Genomic DNA, 20,951 nt, shown 5'->3' on the forward strand with positions numbered 1-20,951 from the left:
ACAGCCACCTTTGTTTGAACTAGGACTGGCTCAGTTTAACCAGAAGGCCATTCACATCTAATGCCTGACCTGTTGGTTTCACATGGCACGATCTTAACCTTGCTGGCAGCAAGCAAGGTTAAGATCGGGCTGCAAATGGTTTAGTCACCATAGGAAGAGGAAACATAATAGACCAACAAGCTCATTCTCCTTTAGAGAGAGGAGGAGCGCTTTGGATCTGTTCCAGTCTTCTTTCAAAGACCAGAAAGTTGTTTACAGTAACAGCCAGTTTGGAAAATATCAGTTTTCACACTTAGAGCCATTCTGTAGCTAAATAGCAAGTGTTTAGCAGTGAGAAAACTGGTGTTACTGTTCAGCACCTGCAGGCATCTGTCAGGGCGTTGGCTGTCTTCTTTGGGCATTATCAAACAAAGAAGAGTGCTGCTAAGACTTAAGCTGCCTTGCCTGAACTAGAACTCAGCATATTCATGCAAACACTTGATGTGCAAGTAACGCTGCTGCTGTGATGGATGATGTGGCCACTATAAGAGACAAACTGGAAATACTTAATTCCTACATCTCAAGGCGGTTTTCACAACTGAAACCAGGGACAGCCGGTGAAATGAGACATGTTTTATGGGCCGAGGGAATCTCGAGGAAACCATTCACCATACACCCACCATAAAGGAAGCGACCTCCTCTTTCGGTTTAGACTCAATAGAAACATTTTTGAATACATAATGGCTCCAAATGTCTAGCAGAACTTTCAATCCAGGACCTGGAGCATGAAGACACATGTCATAGATGCAATCTTTTGAGCTGAAAGGTGACATCTTTGTGGTTCTTCTGTTTGCTCCAAAAAGGGGACGGTTTCAGGAAACTGTCATACAAATAAACACAATAACGCCGCAAGGCAATAATGACACAAATGAACCAAAATGCTATGAGGTTAAAGGCGGTTACAGATGGTCCGTGCACGTATGCGTGCATGTGTGTGCGAGAAAGAGAGACAGATCTGTGGAAGGAAATGCAACTTGGCATGCTGCAAGGGCGCTGTAGCCATGCAGCAGCTTGTCTGGTAAGAACAGCAGCTGCATTCCTGAGAGATTTATAATTACCGACAGAGGAACTCTTCTTTCCAATCCTGCTTTCATCCCCCCCCCAGCATCAAACACACACACCTCCTCACCCCCTCCATCTATTCCCCTTTTTTTCACCCCATGCAGTGGCCTTCTAGGAGACAGCGCCATGAAAGACAAATGGATAATGGCTGGCGCATGGAAGTCATTTTGAGATAACATTATAATGTGTGGTTGTGTGCGCTGGCCCAGATTGTTGTTCCCTGTGTTTATGCAATATTTTAACTTCTATGGAAACAGGGCAGATTGCAAATGGAGGTACTGTAGGTGGGCAACAGCAAAGTGATATCTATTAAATGATAATCTTAACTAGAGGTAAGGTGTGAATGCCAGTGCTTACCTTTTTCAATGCAAAAGCTGGATTTAAAGAGAAAACAAAAAGTCTGGAAAGTTGGCGAGTTGCGACAAAGTCTCGTTTGCTTTGCCTCCAGGGGTTGCTGGGGGTCTAAGTCTGGACTGCAGTCTCTGCAGAGTTTAAAGACCTCTGGACTGACAGGTCAGACGCAGATAAAAAGAAACTGCTGTGCAGCAGCAGTGACCAGCTCACAGAAAAGGCAAACACAGCTGGAGAGCGAGGTTTAAAAATACATCCTGGCATCTTTGTGTCTCCGCTCAGCCCAAGTCAAAACAATATCCTTTCAGTTTAAAGCTCACTCCGTCTGACAGTTGCTTGGCACTGGCAAGTGTGGGAATAAAAACACTTGAAAGAGCTTAGAGCACAACTTATGTGAAGCCTCAGAAAGACACTAAAGTAAACAGCCTCAGTCCCAAATTGAGTAAATCATGATGACTTGGATGGCCGGCTAACAGCCACTGATTGGATTTTTCATCTCTTGATAAGAGCTCATTGATTAACTTAATCATCAGTTAATCTCTCTGATTAATGGCCTGCTTTCTTCCACTCATCAGTCAGGCGTTTCCGTTCTCTGCAGGCCTGCATGACACACAGAAATCAGTCACTCGGTGATCACACACACTCGTGCGCATTTTGTCTCTTGCAACATTCGATTGCTCCTCTTGTTGCCGTTCTTGACCGCCAGCTCTCCCCTTTCCTCCACTGATCTCAGTCAGCACACAGCACACAGCTGAACAGCTGCACCTACCTGTCTGCTTACCCAAGATCCGAGTGCACTTACACCCCTTAGCTCCCAGTGTAATCTTCATCCCGGCCATCTCCTCACATCCTTGCCTTTTGTCATCTCATCTCTGCCTTAACATCTGCTCCCCTCCCCAAATCACGGGTTTCTACCGGGTTCCGCCATGCATCCAAAAGTGCTTACACAACGCACCTGTAATGGGTACAAGCCCAAGCATGGCAGGCTGGCCAAGAAGGAGCACCAGTATGTGACACACCCTTTTTAAACAAATGGCTCAGTCTCAGCCTCACCTATTAGAAAGGTATAACAGCTAAACCTGCAGCTAAAAAAAACAACCCAAACAACTGAAAGTGCTGATTGGTTTTTCAGAGAAGTTTTGATTATTGGAAGCTCATTCCAGACCAAAGTCCAGCAGATGCTGCTGCAGCAGACAGCCAAAAGGGGGAAAGGGAGAGGGAGTCCTAAGGTGGTCGTGTTATCTCCCTCGGGTTAATCAGCAAGCAGTGGGTTATCAAGTGCGTGTTAACTGCCATTTATTAAAAGAAGTGTCAGGGGACTATGCCGTAAAAAGTGTGCTACTGGATCAGTGACTGGACCCAACACAATACCCTTCATTGTCACGAGCTCCATAGCTAAGAGAAGCACTACAGGTCTTAGATTACCTCTGTATAGGATCCCTTAGCTGAGAAGCAACTCTCCCACACCTTGTTTTTCCATACATGTCTATACTCAACATCTAGCCATGGAGTTGCAATTTGAACCAAACTTTATTTTAACAGACTTGAGATCCCTGGTTCTGACATGTATGGACTATTTTTCTTTACTTCTGGGCTAAAATTACCGTACTTATGTTGCCCATAATTAAAAACCTGCATTAGGAAGAAGAAGAAAAATCGTGCTGATATAACAGCTTCACTTCTAAACCTACTTTCTTCACGCCTTCAAAAGCCAGTCAATCATATTGATCCTTATCTGTTTGTTTTTTCCCTACGCAGGAATATTAAACCCTTTCTCCTAAAATTCACGCCACAGCTCAGTTTCGAGGGACTTTCCCAGCAGGAATTCCAACAAAAAATAAATAAATAAATAAAAATAATGCCAACACAATAAGGTAGCCATTAATCTGACGCTTAAGTTGGACAGATAAAAAAGAAGTGTCAGACGTACCGTAACGAAACTTTAAAGACTGATTTAGCCGCTCTCCATTTGAAGCGTCGCCCTGCTTCGCCCTCGTTCTCCAACTCCAAACTTTCAGCGCCCGAAGGAAAACTCCAGGTGAAGCATTTCCGTGAAAAGTTCAACTTCAGGAAACAACTGCAGCCTGGATGTGTTTGCACGCCCGGCTTCAGCCCTCGCGTTTAAGGTGCCAGGAGAGCGTGTCCTCTGCTGTCAGCGTCGTTTGTCTGCGGACGCTTCACTGAAGCAAAATGTGGGACTACCGAGAAAAGTCGCGCCGCAGTCGACCCGAGGTCCCACCTGACGGAGGCTGGGCACACTCAGGTGAGCGCGCGGGTCTGCGGCCGTTGATTTGGCGACATCTAGCGGTGGAACGAGGAATAACGAGCTAATAGCATGGAGCAGACTGGGGAGAAACTGGAACTTAATTTTCCCACGGTTAGTTTACGTTTCAGGTATTTACGTCTGCATTTTTTTATTCATGAAGACTACTTAAAGAAACTGTAGATAAAAGCTTGCGTGGTGAATAGAGGTGGTCACACCAAATGTTGACTTTCAAGCTCGTTAGAGCTGTACACACGCATGTATGTTTGCACACGTTCCCAGCAAAACATAAAGAAACGACGGGTGTCTCAAGACTTTTGCACTGTAATACTGTAATAATACAAAAAGAAAATGTTCTTTGTCCTTCTTTAACCTTTTGGATAGCCTTGAAAATATCCAAAGTTACTAGCATGAAATTTTGTATTTTAATAATATTATATAATAAAAAATATACCTTATTACTTAAAGATGTTCACATCTTTCCGATCACCTCCTTCATTAAATCCATATTCACATGTCTGAGTGTGTGTTTGTTTCCACTTGTCTGCGAGGAGTGTGATAGGCAGTATGCAAAACACCTCAAACAAATACTGTTACATAAACCATGCAAACTTGGTCAGCTGAGCTGAGTCCTGGAGGAAGATATTAATTGAAAAGCATGCATGGTCCTGCTAATGTCGACACCTTTGCCTGTAAGGTAGTCTGGGGTACACTTGTGGAAAGTTATTGCTCAGCTCAGCTTTCCACCATGATGTCACTACCTTCTTAAACACACATTGAAACAGGTTGTGAAGAAGGGTAAATATAGCTCTCTGTGGCACCCGGGCTGGTCCGGACATGCGCTAACTGCCACATCCAGAGCACACTGAGTCTGCTTCCAGCACTGACACAGTTTGTGAGCCCATGAGGGAGTCTTAGATAGAGTTTCTCCCAGGCCTTCAGTGTTATTAATAAACACAAAGTGTGCCTCCGTTTTCCTGGAGACAGACACTGCAGACCTCTTTCTAACAGAAAACCGTGCTAACACAGTAACTGCCTGAACATTTAGTCGGACTGCCAGTTAACGTAAGTACAAATCTATGTTAATAAAAGCTGTTTCTTTAATTATTTGACAGGTTGAAAGGTTCTGTAGTGTGAAGCTTTAGGACAGGCCTCTCAACTTTAACAGCTATCAGAATGATTGATGTGTTTGCCTTTACAGTTCATTCCTCTTAACAATCTGTAAAGGAATAAGTGTTTTGAAAACCACAGTCTTACCAGGTGTTGTTTTTAATGGCTCTCGCCTTGTTTTCTTAGATTCTCTCATGGATGATCAAAGCTCAGTACAGGATGGGAACTTCATGTTATCTACTGATGACTCACATGTGCAACTGAGATTTTCTGAAGATATCTCACCGAGCAACCGCACAGACTCTGAAACACTAGGTAGATTTGCTCAAGATCCTATTCTACGCTCGGAACAGGTGGACATGGAGAGCTTGGGTGAACTCTTTGAGTACTGCATACAGCGAGTATCCCATCTAGAGAGGCAAAGAGATGTGCTGATACAGGAGCTTCTGGTTCTGCAGGAACCTATGCTGCAAGTTGTGGGGCACCTGAGAGCGAAGCTGGAGGGAACACGCAAGCTTCTCGCTCTGGCTCAGCTGGATTATGTTACGGTTTGTGAGGATGTGCAACAGGTAAAGAGGAAACTGTTCACCACAACCAGAGACTGCATCCAGAGCCAGGTGAAGCTAGCCGAGCAGGAATACGAGGTGGCTCAGTCTGCTGTTACTCAGGTAGAAACCACAGGCTTTACATTTAATGATGATTTACTTCTGTAGTGTAGGTTTGCTTAGTATAGCAACATCATATAAAACTTGGGGTCATCATGGCTGCAGCTTGTTTATGGTTTGATTTTCAGTTATTTGAGTATCATGAGTATGAGTTCTTGTTGTTTTAGTTCTAGCTACTGTTTGCACCCTATAGAGAAATTAGCAATCAGATAAATTCATGTACCCAACTAAGCTACTGGGTAGTTTCCATTTCCACTCTCTTGCTATATGGGATCCTTTTATTTGTTGAATGTTTTTACCCACAGATAAAAATAGCCTCCATTATCAAATGTAATACTTTTCATTCTTATTTTACATCTCTTCATAGGAAGAACTCAAGGCTCAAATTCAAAGTCTGACCCAGGAGTTGGTGCAGCTGGAAAACGCCCACCAGAACCAGCTCAATTCCCTCCGTGATCAGGCCACTAAGCCTTGCAGGCCCAGGGCCATGAGTGACATCAGCCAGTGTCGCCAGGCCTCCATCAGACTGCAGCGAAGGCTCAGTGGCAGTGTGAAGATGTTGGAAGGCTGGTACGAGCCTCGCCTCATGGTTCTGCTGAAGAGAAGGCAGGTTGGGGAGGAAGCTTTGCGAAAAACCAGGGAGCAGGCAGTGGACCTGAGAGCCGGGCTGAAGCCTCTGAGAGAGGAGATACAGAGGCTGGAGGTGCAGAGATCATGTCTGGAACAGAGGATCACTCTTTTGGAGACAGAGCGGCAGGAGAGCACTGCACAACATAAGGTACAAGAGAGGTTGGATAGAACAGATGTTCAGTAAAACTAGATGACAGTATGTTTTTATTTTATGCAGAAGACTGTGGAGAAACTAAGAAAGACTCTGAGAGAACTAGAAGTGGAGTTTGAGGTTCAGAGAAAATCAAAGAAAGGCTTGGAAGATCTTAAAGATGGCCTTTTAGCAGAGCTGACATTTCTGAGGTGGGTTTATCCCAATCATTTCTGCTTTAACTTAGTAAAAGTCAAGATAATAAATGAATAATAAACTTATTTTCTTATAGGGGCTGTGAACTCAGTGACATTACAGAGGAAGAGTCATAAGTTTCAATTTCCCGAGACATAAGACCAAATCACAACGCTGACATTATGGTAAATGGACTGGTTCTTTTATAGCGCTTTTCTACTCATCTGAGCACTCAAAGCACTTTACCCAACTTGTGCATTCACCCATTCACACCCATTTGCACAAGCACATCTTTGTAAGTGCTTCATATAGCTAACATTCACACACATTCATACTCCGATGGATCGGAGAGCAATTTGGGGTTAGTATCTTGCCCAAGGATATTTGGCATGTAGGCTAGGGGAAGCCAGGAATCGAACCACCAACCTTCCGATCAGTGGATGACCTGCTCATGTAATGGGTGAGCTACAGCCACCCCATTACATGTTTGAAAATGCAGTCTACTTAATGCAAGCGTCTTGTTACTCGCTCACATCCAACTTAACATCTAAAATGTTGTGCCAAGAAAACAAAGCAAACAGCTTTACTGTAAATAATTTTATATGAATATACTTAAGTACACAAAAGATCAGATGCAGAGAAAATGCAGAGAGAAAAACAAAACACATACAAGTGACAACACAATTTGGGGGAATTTCATACTACAAATACCAGGCAAATTAAAAGGATCAACCTACAGTATGTACAATAACATTTAAAAATGGATCTTCCACAGAAATGTTTCTGCTCAACTAACCAAGATGGAAGAAATAAAACCAACAAAATGCACACTTAGGTGATCATAAACATGTCTGTGGTTTCATCACGAGTCAGATTTCAGTTCGAAAAACTAAAAAGATCTAAAAACCTGATCATTAGAGACCTTTTCTTAAACATGTCACGTGATGACATGGCAGCATTTTATTCTTTTATTTTCTACAAAACACTGCTGCTCAAAATGTATTTTAAAAAGACTGCTTTTTCACCCAGTGCTGGTAAACGGATCCATTTTTAATGAGCAGGTCAAAAGAAGAAGACACGTGGAGACCGGACTCATGCCTGGACTTCTGAATCTGCGGCACCTTCTGGGTCCTCGTCATTGTAGATATTTTCAGCCTGCAGATATAATTGCCAAAAAAATAAAAGATTTTTAATGTAACTGCTCTTCTATGTTATAATAATAAATGCACTTTACTATTCAAATCCTCGCTGTGTTGTAACTGATCGAGTTTTCTTTACAAAGCCTTTACCATCTGCCACACTTGCATGATGTTGTCCTCTGATACTGAACAGATGACCCACGGCTCGTTGGGGTTCCAAGAGAAGTCTGAGATCTTAGCTGTGTGTCCTCCGTGGATGAACTGAAACGAAATGAAGCAGAAAGATTTAGCACAATGATCGAGATTTAGCTTAAAAAATAAAACAAAGCCAATGTTTGAAAGCAAGATTACAGTATTTCCTACACAAAGACTTAGGCATGCTCTTCCAGTGTGGTGGTACCTTACTAACAGACCAACCAAGTCACTGTTAAGGCAGTGACCACTGCCTCTCTAGAAAAATCATGTAGCTTGCTGGACTCCAACTCTATTGTCATGGATTGCATTTGGTGACAGTAGTCCTTGTACTGCTCTACAGAGCCGCTGCAAGCTGCAGGGTCACTACACTAACTACAAACTGCAGCAGGTGGAGAAGTTCGTGTGCCAGTAGACATTTCTCAGGCTGCTGAGCAGAACAATGATTATCATCACCAGCTGCAGTCCATGCATTGGTAGAGCTATAATCCATCTGCTGGACAAGACTCTTACTGGAGAGTGTGGATGCATAGAGCCTCTGACGTCACCACAAATATGCTCATTTTGTTGAGAAAAACTGCATCATCACCACCGCTCATTGTCACAACTCACCAGCAGCTCAGGAGGGCCATCCTCAGCATCCTCTGGTGACTGCTCCTCTCCAATCTTACTGAGGTCCCAGACGTTGAGCCGCCTGTCAGTGCCGCTGGAGGCCAGGATGGTTTCGTTATGAGGAGACCACTGAACCTGTTGGAAAAAGATGTGGATATGAAACCTCTGCAATTAAGTCCCCCCTTGCAGTACTTTGGTGAATATAATTGTAAATATTATATCTATACAAAGAATTAAATATTCAACCCTAAATTCCAAGGGTACAAGCAAGTGTACAACCAAAAGCTTTAAACAATTCACCATCACATATTTTCACAAGTTACTACAAAGTCCTACAATCCTTTTTCTCAAAAATGTTTTTCCCAAAGTTGAAAAATTTTAACTCCTGCATCAGACAACACTGTTTTCCACCAGTTCACCTCATTGTATTGACTTTGTATGCAACTGTAACAGCAAACAACTTCCTGACAGTTTATCTTTTTGTTAACTTAATTATACCATAAATAGCAATTGCATTTCATCTTTTGTAGCCAAAAGCTAGTTATTCACCAGAGACATATTTCAGCCTAAATAGCCTCACTCCACAATGCAGTTAGTGAGCTGAAACATTCAAGCCGAAGTTTGCACAACAACAACTACAGATTTATTGCGAGGAAGTTCACTTCTTACCTGGAAGATCTCGTCCTTGTGGGATTCAAACGAGTGAAGCTTCAGCTTCAGGTTCCTCAAGTCCCAAAGAGCCACAGTCTGCAAGTAAAAGGAGGCCAATTCAGTACAGCATCAAGATGCTATTTCACTGTAACTGTCTGAAAGAAAGACACCTCACCTTATCTGCAGAGCCAGTGGCAAGAATGAACTCGCTGTAAGGATTGAAAGACAGGCAGTTGACCTCAGCAGTGTGGGCGTCCACTGCATGGCTGGGCTTGGAGGTGTTGTTGGACCGCGTGTCCCAACTGTTCCAAAAACAGACAAAAGCACCAGTGTCAGGAAGAAATGTGAAACTGAACAACAACTTTGTTTTTAATGAGTCATCGCTGAGGCTGCTTACATCATGAGTTTCTGGTCATCTGCCACAGATCCAAAGAGCGATTCGTGGAGAAGGTGCCATGAGACGTCCTCCACCACAGCAGTGTGGCCTGTGAAGATAGTCTTGGCATCCACAATCTTCCCCTCTTTGGGAACTGTGCTGATATCCCACAGGCATATAGTCTGCAGAGAGCACAGACGAATGTTAAAAAAGAAAGAAAAAAAAGAAGTAACAAATGATTTGTAATGTGATAGAAGACAAAAAATCATTTTAACAAGAATAAGGCAGGCATGTCAAGACAGGTTTCTTACGTGGTCATCAGAAGCACTAAGGAGACAGCCACTAAGGTTTGGGTTCCATGAGAGGCCATAGCCCTCCTTCTGGTGGCCCCTCAGACGGAGATCTGGGGTGCATTCTCCAGAAGGGTCTTTAACAGAAATAATGTCAGTGTTAAAAAGCCTGTAGAGCTTCAAATGTAGCGACACATGATATGCAGTTATGCAAGAAAAAGTGTTCTTTCTGCAAACCTACCCGGCTTGGAGGGGTGCTTTGTGTAATCAAAGACTAGCACATCACTGGTGGGGGTCTTGGTGGCAATGATGCAAGGATTCTGAGGCATGTATCGGGCTCTGTTCACTTCTCCTTCATGGTTGATCTTGATCTCAATCTCTATTTTCCCACTAACAGATCCAAAACCTCCAAACTCTGAAATAAAAAGACAACAGATACATGAAGCTCTTCCATTCCATGAAGCAGGTTTTAGGGTGACCTATGCACCAGGGATTTTTATGTATTTTTTTAGACAAAAAATGCAACCCTTAAGTTACGTAGTGTGTCATTTATGCCCAATGTTCCTGTTAACCAGTTTTGCTCTTAATAAAATGTTTAATAAACATATTACAGAACTTTAAAAAAGCGATTTAAAAAGTACGTAACCTACTATTCTACTTGTTCAGCTGACATTCACTATTGCCCTTGCTTCGTTGAATGAGGTTAAATTTGATTCATGCTGTTACATACGTTATTTCCTTTTCCTTCCTCTTGTGAGCAGAGTTGCCCATAGCCAACAATGTTGTTCTTTCTGCACCATCACACAATTATCAATAAGCTATATAGGAGATGGATAGCGCTACATTAACAATGTGCAGAATTAAAAGACTACTGAAATGTCCTCCAAACCCTCTGCATTCACCAGGTCTAACAACATTTTCTGGTGGAAGTGTACTAGTATTACTGTGCTAAAGTTGGATAAGATCGATTAAATCAATATCATCCAAAACCAGCTTAGGCATGTGAATTAGTCTATTTATAAGTGTTATTTCCATGTTTTGCATGTAAAGATCCCTTGAGAACACTAGGAAACTATAAGTTATTCTATGACCTCTTACTGGTGGTGCTCTTGTAACATAGGTTCTCAGTGGACTTTTTATGCTCTCACCTCCTTTCTCGCTGTCATAGTGTGAAGCATCAAACTGCGCATCATCATTCGGCAGTTGAACGCTGGCAATTACGAGGTGATTCTGCTCATCAGAAGTATGGGTCCCCAGAACCAGCCTGTGCACACTGTAGTCCTTTCCCTCTGGTCTGTGGACATATCGCATGATATTTACATATCTGCTACAGTATCTTGTTGTGACTTGGAGCCTGAAAAGGTGTTGCACAACTCCCATTTACCTGGTGACATCTGGGAGCCATTGAGCAGTGAGGCTTGGCCACTCCAGAGCATGGGTCATGACCAGATCATAGAGGAAAGGGGTGTTCTTCTTCCAAATCTTATACTCCTCGTTGATCACCCTTTCCTCCACAGCGTCATCAAAAGCCGCTGCAACAGTAACATTTAACACAAAGCTACGTTATAGTCAAATTTACAAACATATGCAGCAGCTACTTGAGGAAATCTTTTCCTTCCTAGCGTTTTAGCTGATTTTATCAATAAAGTAACAGTAGCACACAATGCTAGAGCAGCTGTCGCCCATATAAATAAATAATACAGTCTTTCTGAAGATTATTATAGTGGGGCAGTATATCTGACTGCACTGGTTTAAAACCCTTTTCACCGGCGCGTTAGCAGCTAATGCTAACATCAGCTAACAGCTAGCTGAGTGCTTTCTAACAATGAAAGGTGATGCTGGCTGGCGCGCCAACCACCACCGCTACATCCTGATTCGCATTTTCTGTCACTCTCGACAGCACACACACATAAATAACGTTCTCGTTAAAAAACGTAGACGTCCTTACCGTCTTTATCAGCCATTGCGTGGTTATAATACCGTTACTAATGACAAAATAAGTAATTTTTAGGGAGAGCGCTCAGAAGACAGCACGACGACTCGCAATGGCGCCAACTCCATAGAACGCGCCTAGCCAATCATAGTCGACGACAAAACCGACAGGAAGTCGTTACACGACACATCCGGTGCTGTGCCAAAAAAAGTAACTTCCGGTATTTGCAAACGATAACGATACTACTAATAATAGGTAGTATTTAGGCCGTTTTGAATAAGTTGGCCATTTTTCATGACAGCTGAATGCCCTGTTTTGCAAGGACTAGCTCTATAACATATACATACGCGTATATGCTCTATAAACTCTCTAGAGGTTCCTATTGCTAGTAATTTTTACAATTTATTATTTGTTTAATTATTTCTGTTAATATATCCATTGTGTAACAATGAAAAAAGAGAGCGAAGAAAAAAATAAGTGTTCTTCGTCTTTCACGGAAGTAGTACGGTGAGTCAAGCCTGCCCGGAAATTCAAGAAGAACACACGGACATGGTCTAGATAAACGTCTGCCTTTTTCAACAAGCTTCGATCTACAATGGACGATCGTGTGTTAGACTTGACAGAAGCACAGGAAGCTGTCAAATCCAAATACCCGCCGATCAACAAGAAATATGAATGTAAGTGCGAAGTTATGATACTTAAAGTCGGAGCACCAACCACGATGCTGGTTTCAATGGAAGTCTAAATTTCCGAGTTGTCAATATTTTAAGCTGGACCGCCCCCTCATGTCACCACCAACAATCACCCCGACTATAACTGGGCTCTGTTCATAAACGTGTGGGAGCGGTGCTTTTGAACGAAAAATAAACAAACAAACTGTGTTCTCAAGGCGAAAAACAAATCCTGATTTTTCTTCCCGATCGTACTTTGAGTTCCAGTTGAAAATTCCACGTGGGAAATGAAAACTCCGACTTCCAATGCCAATAGTTCCTTTACCATTACTTGATTTATCAAAACAACGTCACAGAAAGTCTAGTTTAATTTTGATTTCAGTGAGCTAAAAGGATTGTTCGTGTTAAATTTTGTCTCAAAATTCAAATTCAAAAAAGATCTTTAATATGTCCAGTTTTTTTACATTTGTGTGAAAGATTTTATTTTTCACGAAACTATACAGTCCTGTGAAAACTGTAGTACAACCTTAATCTTTCAGGTAAGCAGGAGGTAGGTGCTGTTAATCAAATGCACCTGATTAACTGATCACCAACAAATGTGGCCAATTATAAACAAAAAAGCAGGTTTGCCAACTTCCTATTTATGTCTCCTGGGCCCTATTTCAGGAAGCCGGTTTAGAAAACTCAGAGTTAAAAATGATACTCAGGGTTGAGTAACCCTGAACTGTCCAACTCGGAATATTCGGTTTCAGAAAGGCTGATAACAATTAGTTCAATCAACGCGGAGTTGCTTTAACCCCAAGTTAAGCGCGCGCACGAGGATACATAAAGCCCTGATTACAGCAAATCCAGCATGTCCAAATTAACACTGTCGGATTTGATTTCAACACTATTAAAGTGTCTATATGGGTCCACACCAGAGAGTGTTAATTTAACTCTTTTTGGAGAGTTGGTACGTTAACTCTGATTTGGTGTTAAACACCAAATCTGTCTGGAGTTGATAATTTAACACTTGGTGTTAAGAGTTTATATATTAACTCTCAAAGAGTATTTTAGTTTAACTACGTAAGAGTTATCTTCTAATTCATTCTAAAAAGCGGGAATTTTACTGTTCTGAACTTCTAGAAGTTTATTTTGGAAATAAACATTTACTAAAAAGATGCAATGGTTTTTGAAAAACATTTATTCTGAACTGTGCACCACAATTTCAAAACATTTTCTGAAAGATGTAACAGTATACATGTTCTCACTTTCATTAGAATTTTGTTTATCAAAAGGTCTGACATGGTAAATGCAAATAACAGCATTCTCATCATTTATTTCTTCAATACAATATGCATGTCCTTCATTCATCCCTCTGTGGAACTTCAACGCACTTCTGCTCTCCCCCATATTCCATCTTCACAAGCATATCCTGTGCGGAGATTGAATAAAAATTAGTTGACACTAATTATTGGCACAAATAATCCAGTAAACAATTGCAGCACAGAAAAAAAAAGGAATCCTCTTTGAGCCATTACTTGTGTAAAGTATTTTCCCAAAAGCCAAGGACACAGGCAACAGGTAATACTGAACTAAATGTAAAACCGCAACCTTTTTCATTTTTACCTAAACCGTGTGCACAAAACTCTGGAGGGATCTAAATGCTAACGTAGAATCCAGTCAGGATGTCTGCTACTGCTGTTTGCTCGTTTTTTTTTTTTTTATGGGCGATCATTTTCAGGCTTCAAGTAGCACCATTATACCAACATTTCACATTCTACACATTGTTTTAGGTGTATTTGACCAAAAGTTTGACTGAAAATTCACATGCAAGCTTTTTTTCAAGGCTGTGGTATTTGCCCGCAAACAATACCTTTCAGCTAGCTAAAACAGAATATTATGCTATCAGCGAGCAACATGGCTAATGCCTTTCACACAGCTTTGTCTCAACTCCAAAGAGCCACAGAAGTAAAAGCTCATAATAATAATTGAAACAATCTTTGAAAAAATGACTTACCAAGCAGGGCAAACAACTCAAATATGTAGAGCAAAATGTTCTGAAACGGCTTCGCTTCAGCTTCGATTGGAGCCGTGCTGGGGGCGGAGTCTGTGAATTTACTCTGTTGGTGTCATAGCCCCTGTAGGAGTTCAGAGTTAAGAGGTCAAGAGTTAATGTTTCCATTGTAACACCTCCAGATTTGACTCATTTTTAACACTCGATTTTAACTACTATCATTTTACACCTCAGAGTTACATTAAAAGAATGTGACTCTGCTTAGAGTAAAATTAACTCTACTTTTGCAAGAAGACTATTAACACCGAAACATTTAACACTGTTGAATTTGCTGTGTGGAGCACAGATTAAGCGAGTCACCATGGAGACGGAGGGAAAGAAGGCGCGGTCAATGTATTTTACAGCGCTTGAGGCCGAAATTCTGATGTGCTGCCATCAGAATTTCGGCCTCAAGCGCTGTAAAATACTTACAGCGCTTGATACTTACATCAGTCAGGAATGTTACAGTTGCACTGAAACGTCTCCTGCACTCGTCTGTGGTGTTCCCCGGTCATAGACCCACAAGATTCATCAAAGAGGGATGCCACAAAATTGCAGGTATCAGGATGAACGAAACTTAATTCATGATGTGGTGATACTTGAACTACTACTTAAATTTTACATTTATTTTCACGGTTCCCAGGCGTGATTGGCTGTATAGATGGCACTCACATTCCAATCATTGCTCCTTCAGTAAATGAAGGAGACTATGTGAACAGGAAGTCTTTCCACAGCATTAATGTACAGGTACATAGTTCCCTGTAGCATTTCAAACTAACAAATTATTTCATTATAGTAATGGATGCTAATTTGTGTTCTCTGCACTGTGAAGATCATATGTGATGCTGCCAACATTATCACAAATGTGGAAGCCAACTGCTCAGCCTCTGTGAGTGGTGGTGGTGGAGGACCCCCACCTGTTTTTCGGGCCTCCGCTTTTTTTCTGTTGGCTATAACGGGTCACATTTGAGCATACAGAGTAAGCAAATATGTACTTGTAATGTGCTCAGATAATTTCAATAAGTGCTTACAGAAAGAAAATTAATGTAGCCTCTAACTGCAATTGATTTACATCGGACAAACAGACCAAGCACTATGGCTCATAATACAATTACACCTTACCTGTTTGGACTATATTTTTATATTTCATTTTTACTTGCTGCCAGGAACGTTGGGGGCCTGTTGGGTTGCACCTGCGCTCACATCACATCACAAAATCAAATGTATAAAATAAAAAATAAAATAAAATATAATAAAATAACGTGTTAAATGGGTGGAAATCCCTAGATCAATGTTTAAATTAACACTCACGCATTGACTCTGTCGGCTATGTTTTGCCATGCATGCTCCCTTTCTTTTGCAGCTGAGGCTGTGTTACTTTTTTTCCGCGGAATTTGCATGTTATCGGCATATGCTGCCATCAGAATTTCGGCCTCAAGCGCTGTAAGATACATTGACCGCGCCTTCTTTCCCTCCGTCTCCATGGTGACTCGCTTAATCTGTGCTCCACTAATCAGGGCTTTATGTATCCTCGTGCGCGCGCTTAACTTGGGGTTAAAGCAACTCCGCATTGACTGAACTAATTGTTATCAGCCTTTCTGAAACCGAATATTCCGAGTTGGACAGTTCGGGGTTACTCAACCCTGAGTATCGTTTTTCACTCTGAGTTTTCTAAACCGGCTTCCTGAAATAGGGCCCTGAGAACTAATGTGCACAATAGTGAGCCACCCAGTTCTTCTATGTCAGAGTTGTATGGAGGTTGCCAGTCTACTTTAAAGATGCAATTATGCGTTCTTCATGTCATGTCAAGAAAACTAATCTTGAGGCTACAAACCCATCAAGTTTTACACCAATCTCTTGTTTTTCTTTTGTTGTCTCTTTTTACAACTGTTGTTGTTATACTAGTTCAAAATAAAGGTACATACAAATACAAACTTGCGGTGTACCTCAAGGCTCCATCATGGGTCTAATTCTGTAGTTTTAAAGAGCTACCTAAAAAAAAAAAAAAAAGTTAATTAAGTTCTTCAAAATAAATGCTCAAATAAGTACCTAGAGACATTTCAGGATTGCTGCCACTGGCAAGACTTTCTTAGGACTTTAATTCAGTCAACTCATGATATCGCCTCTTTTTTTTTTTTTTTTTTTAATCGTTTCAGACCTGGATCACACAGCAGATGTACAGTGAGTACCTTTTTGGTATAGTAAAACCATGTTCCTCTGTTTTTTTCTTAGTTTTTAACAAAAAAAAAACCCTTCTTTTTTCTTTTCCAAGAATTCACTCTTGGGGAGACTCCTTGGAGGAAGCCTTTGAGCAGTGTGCCATGGGCATGTTCGGCTACATGACGGACACAGAGACGGTGGAACCGATAGATACAGTTGAAGTGGAGTCGGAGGGTGAGAGTCTGTCACCAAGATTTCAACCGACTCCAGTTGTACCTACTTTCTACCTGTCTCAGTCTGGCTGTTTGCAGAGCAGATCAGCTAAAGTCTGTGTGTATGTTTTTGTTCCTAAAAGGTGAAGACATGGAGTCGCTTCTCTTCCACTTCCTAGATGATTGGTTATACAAGTTTAGTGCAGATCTTTTCTTTATTCCCAGGGTGAGTATCTTGGTCACTTGTGTATTACTTAACATGTACTTTAAACTTATTTACATTGATTGCATATCTGTTTTTGTTTGCAAAAGCATTTGAGACCTGAGCCTTTATAAAATAGATCGGTTTTGATATAAATTATGACCTAAATGGGTAAGTATAAAATCTTTCCTTGACACGGAAAAATAATATAGACTTCATACATTTCTATGAAAGCAGGACAGAAAGCAACATGTATTGCTATCTTAACCATCTCCAAATTCTATGTCAAGCCACATTTTTATAGGCCCAATGAAACAGATCCATAAGCATTTTGACCCTGTTTTTGTCATTTTGCCTCTATACACTCCCCGAAGCAACTTTAGTTTTAATTCAAGGGTTTAGCAGAAATACGGCATCACTATTCAAGAATTATATACACAGTCGCTTATTTTCAGATTCTCCAAAGTAATTGGACAATTGACTTCCAAGCTGTTTCGTGGTCTGTTGAGGCCTTCTTCCTGATTACTTCAAGACAAAATGACTACAATGGTCTGGATTTGATTATATAAGTTTATTTTTGCATTTTATAGCTTTTTACTGGAGCTCTCAATGTGAGGTCCAAAGAGTGGTCGACGCATGTGAAGGAAGCCATCTTAGTCTGGAAAAAAAAAAAAACAACCTAAAAAGGAAATGGAAAAAAACTTTAAGTGGTCAAATCAACAATGTGGTCATTCTGTAAAATAATGAATGAATCATCTGGCCAGCTCAGCAACATCAAAAGCCTTGAAAGACCACAGAAGACAACTAAAGTTGATGATTGAAGAAATCTTTCTTGGATTAAGTAAAACCACTTCACAACACATAGAGAAGAACATTGTCGAGGAGGTAGGCGTGCCATTGTCAAGGTCTGCAATCAAAAGACAACTTCATGAATGGAAACAGAGGATTTACAGCAAGGTGGAAACCACTGGTTACACTCAGCAACAAGGACATCAGATCAGAACATAAAAGAAAACAAAGAGCCTGCTCACAAAAGTAAGGAGACAGACTGAAACAGCTCATGATCACACAGATGCCACATCATCTGTCAAACATAGTTGAGGCGATGTTATGGCATGAGCATGTAGGACTGCCAGTTCAACTGGGCCTCTAGTTAGTACTGGTGGTGTGGCTGCTGATAGAAACAGCTGGATGAATTTTTAGTGTACAGGGCCGTACACCTTGCTCAGACTCTGCGTTTCACAGTGCAAATTGAGTTTCTTAAGGAAACAGAAATGGGATATTCTTCAATGGCCACGTCAGTAACCAGCTGAGCATGCTTTTCAGTTACTGAATATAAAATTGAAGGCAGAGAGACCCACAAACAAGCAGCAATTTTATTTTATTTTAGTTTATCCAATTACATTTGAGCCTCTGATAATGGAAGACTGTGGATAAAAATGTCTGTAATTCCTAATGTTGTACTTTGGTTAAACTCCTTAATATTAAAGCTGAAACTCTGCACTTAAATCAGATCATGATTGTTTAGTTTTAAATGTGGTGATGAACTTACCCAAAACAACTGGTAATATTATCTTTTTTTCCCTTCTTTTTTTAATATAATCACCATCTCTAAATATAATAGGCTGCAAGTAATTTTGCTACTGTTCCTTATTTACATTACAGTTATGAAGTTGCTACATTTATGAAGTGCTAACAATTTTGTCATATCTGTTCATCAGGAGGTCAAAGTTTTACATATTGACAGAATGCGTTTCAAGATTCGCTCCATTGGGTAAGTTTGGGGTCCTCCTCAATAACACTGAAGTTATCTTGATATTTATTTTAAAAAAGTATTACGTACAATTCAAACCCGAGCTAATGTGGAACAACTTTGTAATTTGTTTTTAAGGCAAAGGTCAAACTTGATCAGGACATGCAAAAAAGTTTTAATTTACTTTCTTTGCTTTATTTTTCTTTGGTTTATGAAAGGTGGGGCGAAGAATTTTCTCTGGAAAAGCACCCACAGGTAAGCCAGACAAAGAAGTAAAATGACACTCATTAGAAGAAATACATAAAATGAATAACTAATGCTACAAAACTACAATGCAACTACAGTAACTTATGTCATTTGTTGTCCTTCTAGGGAACTGAGGTGAAAGCCATCACATATTCAGCAATGCAAATCCACGATAAAGAAAAACCAGAAATATTTGCCATCATTGATATCTGATACAACTGCGAGAAGAAGCTCACACTCAATGGTTCAGTAAAAGTGGGAAGTCTACATGACCAGTTTAAGTGGCCTTTTAATTCAGCGCACTGATTTTTGATTAGTACTGTCTTTTTTGGGGCATGTAAGCTCAACTCTTTATTTAAATTTATTAAAAAAGAATTGTAAAATTAGCCTTACATTTAAATGAGACTTGTGAGGGATATCAATTATTTGGAGGGAATACACTGAATTTGAACTGTGCACCTGAAGTCACAATTACCAAATTTAAGCTCAAATTTTCATTTTAGGAGATTATTACTCTTATGTGTGATGGTTTTGAAGGTGTGTTGATGCATTATATCTCATTGTAAATAAATAAATAAGCAAATGTTTACCTTTGACATACAATTGAGTCACCTGTTTTTCAACTTAAAATCTCAGTTTTAAGTATTTTATAGAAGTGTTGCGATTAAATAGGACAGAAGTGCAAAAAGGTCATCATTTATCACCATATTTTAGCAAAGAATATCAAATTGGAAAAAATATGCACAACTTACTGAGTTCAACACAGCAAAATATTCCAAATGTACACTGCGTCTACTTTTTGAACTGTTTAAACCTGTTCATACATCAAATGTAAGATGAGCGTATTCTACAAAACACTTCCCTGCATTAGACATCAGGATATTCATGCCTGGGCTTGTCTTGTTTCCAGAGAGTAACTGAACAAAGCTTTTCTAAGACACGTCCAAAGCTTGTTTTCAATAGATATCTCAGACAAAGCGGTATAATACCAGGAATCTGCCTGTATGAATAACAGAAAGTACAGGCAGCAGTATTCTATGTATAAGAGAACTGTTTTGGTCATTGACTAAATACAAATACCAGGCAAAACAGAATAGAGTGTTAAAACGGGATGTTGTATATCCTGTAGTGCTTCAGATAACTGAGAAAGAACATTATCTGCATTGATATTATAGCTTCTTCTTGCTGCAGTGCCCACCAAGCACCTCCGAAAATTCAACCTGAACTGACTCATTCATGTGTGATGTGTGAGCTGATAGTTGAGAGCTTAAATCATTACAAATTATATTATTATTTGTTTGTAAACGGAGCTGGCCTTTGAAAACCCGTGTGGTCTGTTTTGATGATGTTCTGGACTGATGCACTGGACAGTTTGTATGTATTGAATTTCAAAACTTTGGTTTGACATTTTACAATAACTTATATCATAATCCAGACTATTGTAGATGTGGGTAAATGGTGTGTAGTGGTGTTTGCTGTATGCTTGTGAGAACTGTCTGAACTAATTTATTTTCAAGTTTCTTTATTTTTGTCATCTGAATACTAATTTTAAAACTCAGATTAAAGAACCCAAAGATCATTTGTGTTTTGTGCTGGTTGATTTTGTCAGACTACAATTTCCTGCTTCTTGAAGGACATTCAAAGCTCTTCTTTGGTTGATGGATGCTTTTTTTTTTGTTCTGTTCTCTGATCAGATCATCAGTAAAACATGCTACCACTGTGCAGGTCTCATGTAATTTGGCATGCCTCAGCCCTTTTCTCCATGTTTCCCTTCCTTGAGAATGGTTTCTTATGGCCACTCTACCACTGAGACCAGGCTTTGAGGCTTCTGCGAACTAAAATGCATCTCTCAGGTCCTGTGTCAGGTCTATGCTGGATTCCCCTCGCTGTTTCTTAAGGACATTGCTTTCATATACCATTCATCTGCTGTAGATGGCTGTTTAGCCTTAAATACTACCCTTTTTTTTGTCCTCGATTTTCCTCAAAGTTTTTTCAGAGCACACTCCACACCGTGCTGGGAAGTATCAAGTTTGC

At 40.5% G+C, this 20,951-nt stretch overlaps 5 protein-coding genes across 13 annotated transcripts in view; 3 read left to right on the forward strand and 2 right to left on the reverse strand.

The window, feature by feature from the left end:
- The window catches only part of LOC309695393 (uncharacterized protein), a 33,312-nt gene extending 29,686 nt beyond the window's left edge, over positions 1–3,626 (reverse strand). The window contains exon 1 of one of the 3 annotated variants that reach the window (XM_082516006.1): positions 3,383–3,626. The gene's annotated coding sequence lies outside the window, so the exon portion shown is untranslated. Of the gene's footprint in view, positions 1–2,221; positions 2,405–3,382 lie in introns of those variants that run through there. The other 2 variants (XM_082516008.1, XM_082516007.1) reach the window with 2 other exon arrangements.
- LOC309695397 (uncharacterized protein) overlaps positions 1–20,951 on the forward strand; it is a 62,236-nt gene that overhangs the window by 34,417 nt on the left and 6,868 nt on the right. The window lies entirely within an intron of this gene.
- Positions 3,637–6,916, forward strand: LOC309695402 (syncoilin-like). Of its 6 annotated transcripts, none has more exons than XM_082516024.1 (5): positions 3,637–3,715; positions 5,012–5,493; positions 5,858–6,268; positions 6,338–6,462; positions 6,543–6,916. In XM_082516024.1, exons 1-5 carry the CDS (start codon positions 3,643–3,645, stop codon positions 6,580–6,582), a joined length of 1,131 nt encoding a protein of 376 aa, XP_082372150.1. In that variant the 5' UTR covers positions 3,637–3,642; the 3' UTR covers positions 6,583–6,916. The 6 variants fall into 6 exon arrangements, with proteins under 6 accessions (XP_082372150.1, XP_082372151.1, XP_082372152.1 ...); XM_082516025.1 differs by having other exon boundaries at positions 6,558–6,916; XM_082516026.1 differs by having other exon boundaries at positions 5,012–5,442.
- LOC309695400 (histone-binding protein RBBP4) lies at positions 7,028–11,782 on the reverse strand. Its single transcript, XM_082516019.1, has 11 exons — positions 11,654–11,782; positions 11,090–11,237; positions 10,854–10,999; positions 9,947–10,120; positions 9,727–9,842; positions 9,437–9,597; positions 9,215–9,341; positions 9,058–9,135; positions 8,389–8,523; positions 7,735–7,845; positions 7,028–7,600 (listed from the first exon to the last, which is right to left on the reverse strand). The coding sequence occupies exons 1-11, from the start codon at positions 11,667–11,669 to the stop codon at positions 7,538–7,540; spliced, it is 1,275 nt and encodes a 424-aa protein (XP_082372145.1). The 5' UTR covers positions 11,670–11,782; the 3' UTR covers positions 7,028–7,537.
- On the forward strand, positions 11,878–20,496 carry zbtb8os (zinc finger and BTB domain containing 8 opposite strand). Of its 2 annotated transcripts, XM_082516036.1 has the most exons (7): positions 11,878–12,315; positions 16,501–16,525; positions 16,617–16,738; positions 16,860–16,942; positions 18,640–18,692; positions 18,890–18,926; positions 19,044–20,496. In XM_082516036.1, exons 1-7 carry the CDS (start codon positions 12,234–12,236, stop codon positions 19,128–19,130), a joined length of 489 nt encoding a protein of 162 aa, XP_082372162.1. In that variant the 5' UTR covers positions 11,878–12,233; the 3' UTR covers positions 19,131–20,496. The 2 variants fall into 2 exon arrangements, with proteins under 2 accessions (XP_082372162.1, XP_082372163.1); XM_082516037.1 differs by lacking the exon at positions 16,501–16,525.

The sequence above is a fragment of the Aulonocara stuartgranti genome, assembly GCF_965226115.1.
Source record: "Aulonocara stuartgranti genome assembly, chromosome: 19".
Lineage (NCBI taxonomy): Eukaryota > Metazoa > Chordata > Actinopteri > Cichliformes > Cichlidae > Aulonocara > Aulonocara stuartgranti.

Excerpts from the sequence above, each read along its gene's own strand:
- LOC309695402 (XM_082516024.1), top strand. The coding sequence starts at position 3,643 with ATGTGGGACTACCGAGAAAAGTCGCGCCGCAGTCGACCCGAGGTCCCA. Across the intron at positions 3,716-5,011 it reads CGGAGGCTGGGCACACTCAG|ATTCTCTCATGGATGATCAA; the intron begins GTGAGCGCGCGG and ends TTGTTTTCTTAG. Across the intron at positions 6,269-6,337 it reads AGAGCACTGCACAACATAAG|AAGACTGTGGAGAAACTAAG; the intron begins GTACAAGAGAGG and ends TATTTTATGCAG.
- LOC309695400 (XM_082516019.1), bottom strand. Across the intron at positions 10,121-10,853 it reads CTATGACAGCGAGAAAGGAG|AGTTTGGAGGTTTTGGATCT; the intron begins GTGAGAGCATAA and ends TTTTTATTTCAG. Across the intron at positions 9,843-9,946 it reads AAAGCACCCCTCCAAGCCGG|ACCCTTCTGGAGAATGCACC; the intron begins GTAGGTTTGCAG and ends TTTCTGTTAAAG.
- zbtb8os (XM_082516036.1), top strand. The coding sequence starts at position 12,234 with ATGGACGATCGTGTGTTAGACTTGACAGAAGCACAGGAAGCTGTCAAA. Across the intron at positions 16,739-16,859 it reads AGTTGAAGTGGAGTCGGAGG|GTGAAGACATGGAGTCGCTT; the intron begins GTGAGAGTCTGT and ends TGTTCCTAAAAG. Across the intron at positions 18,927-19,043 it reads CTCTGGAAAAGCACCCACAG|GGAACTGAGGTGAAAGCCAT; the intron begins GTAAGCCAGACA and ends TTGTCCTTCTAG.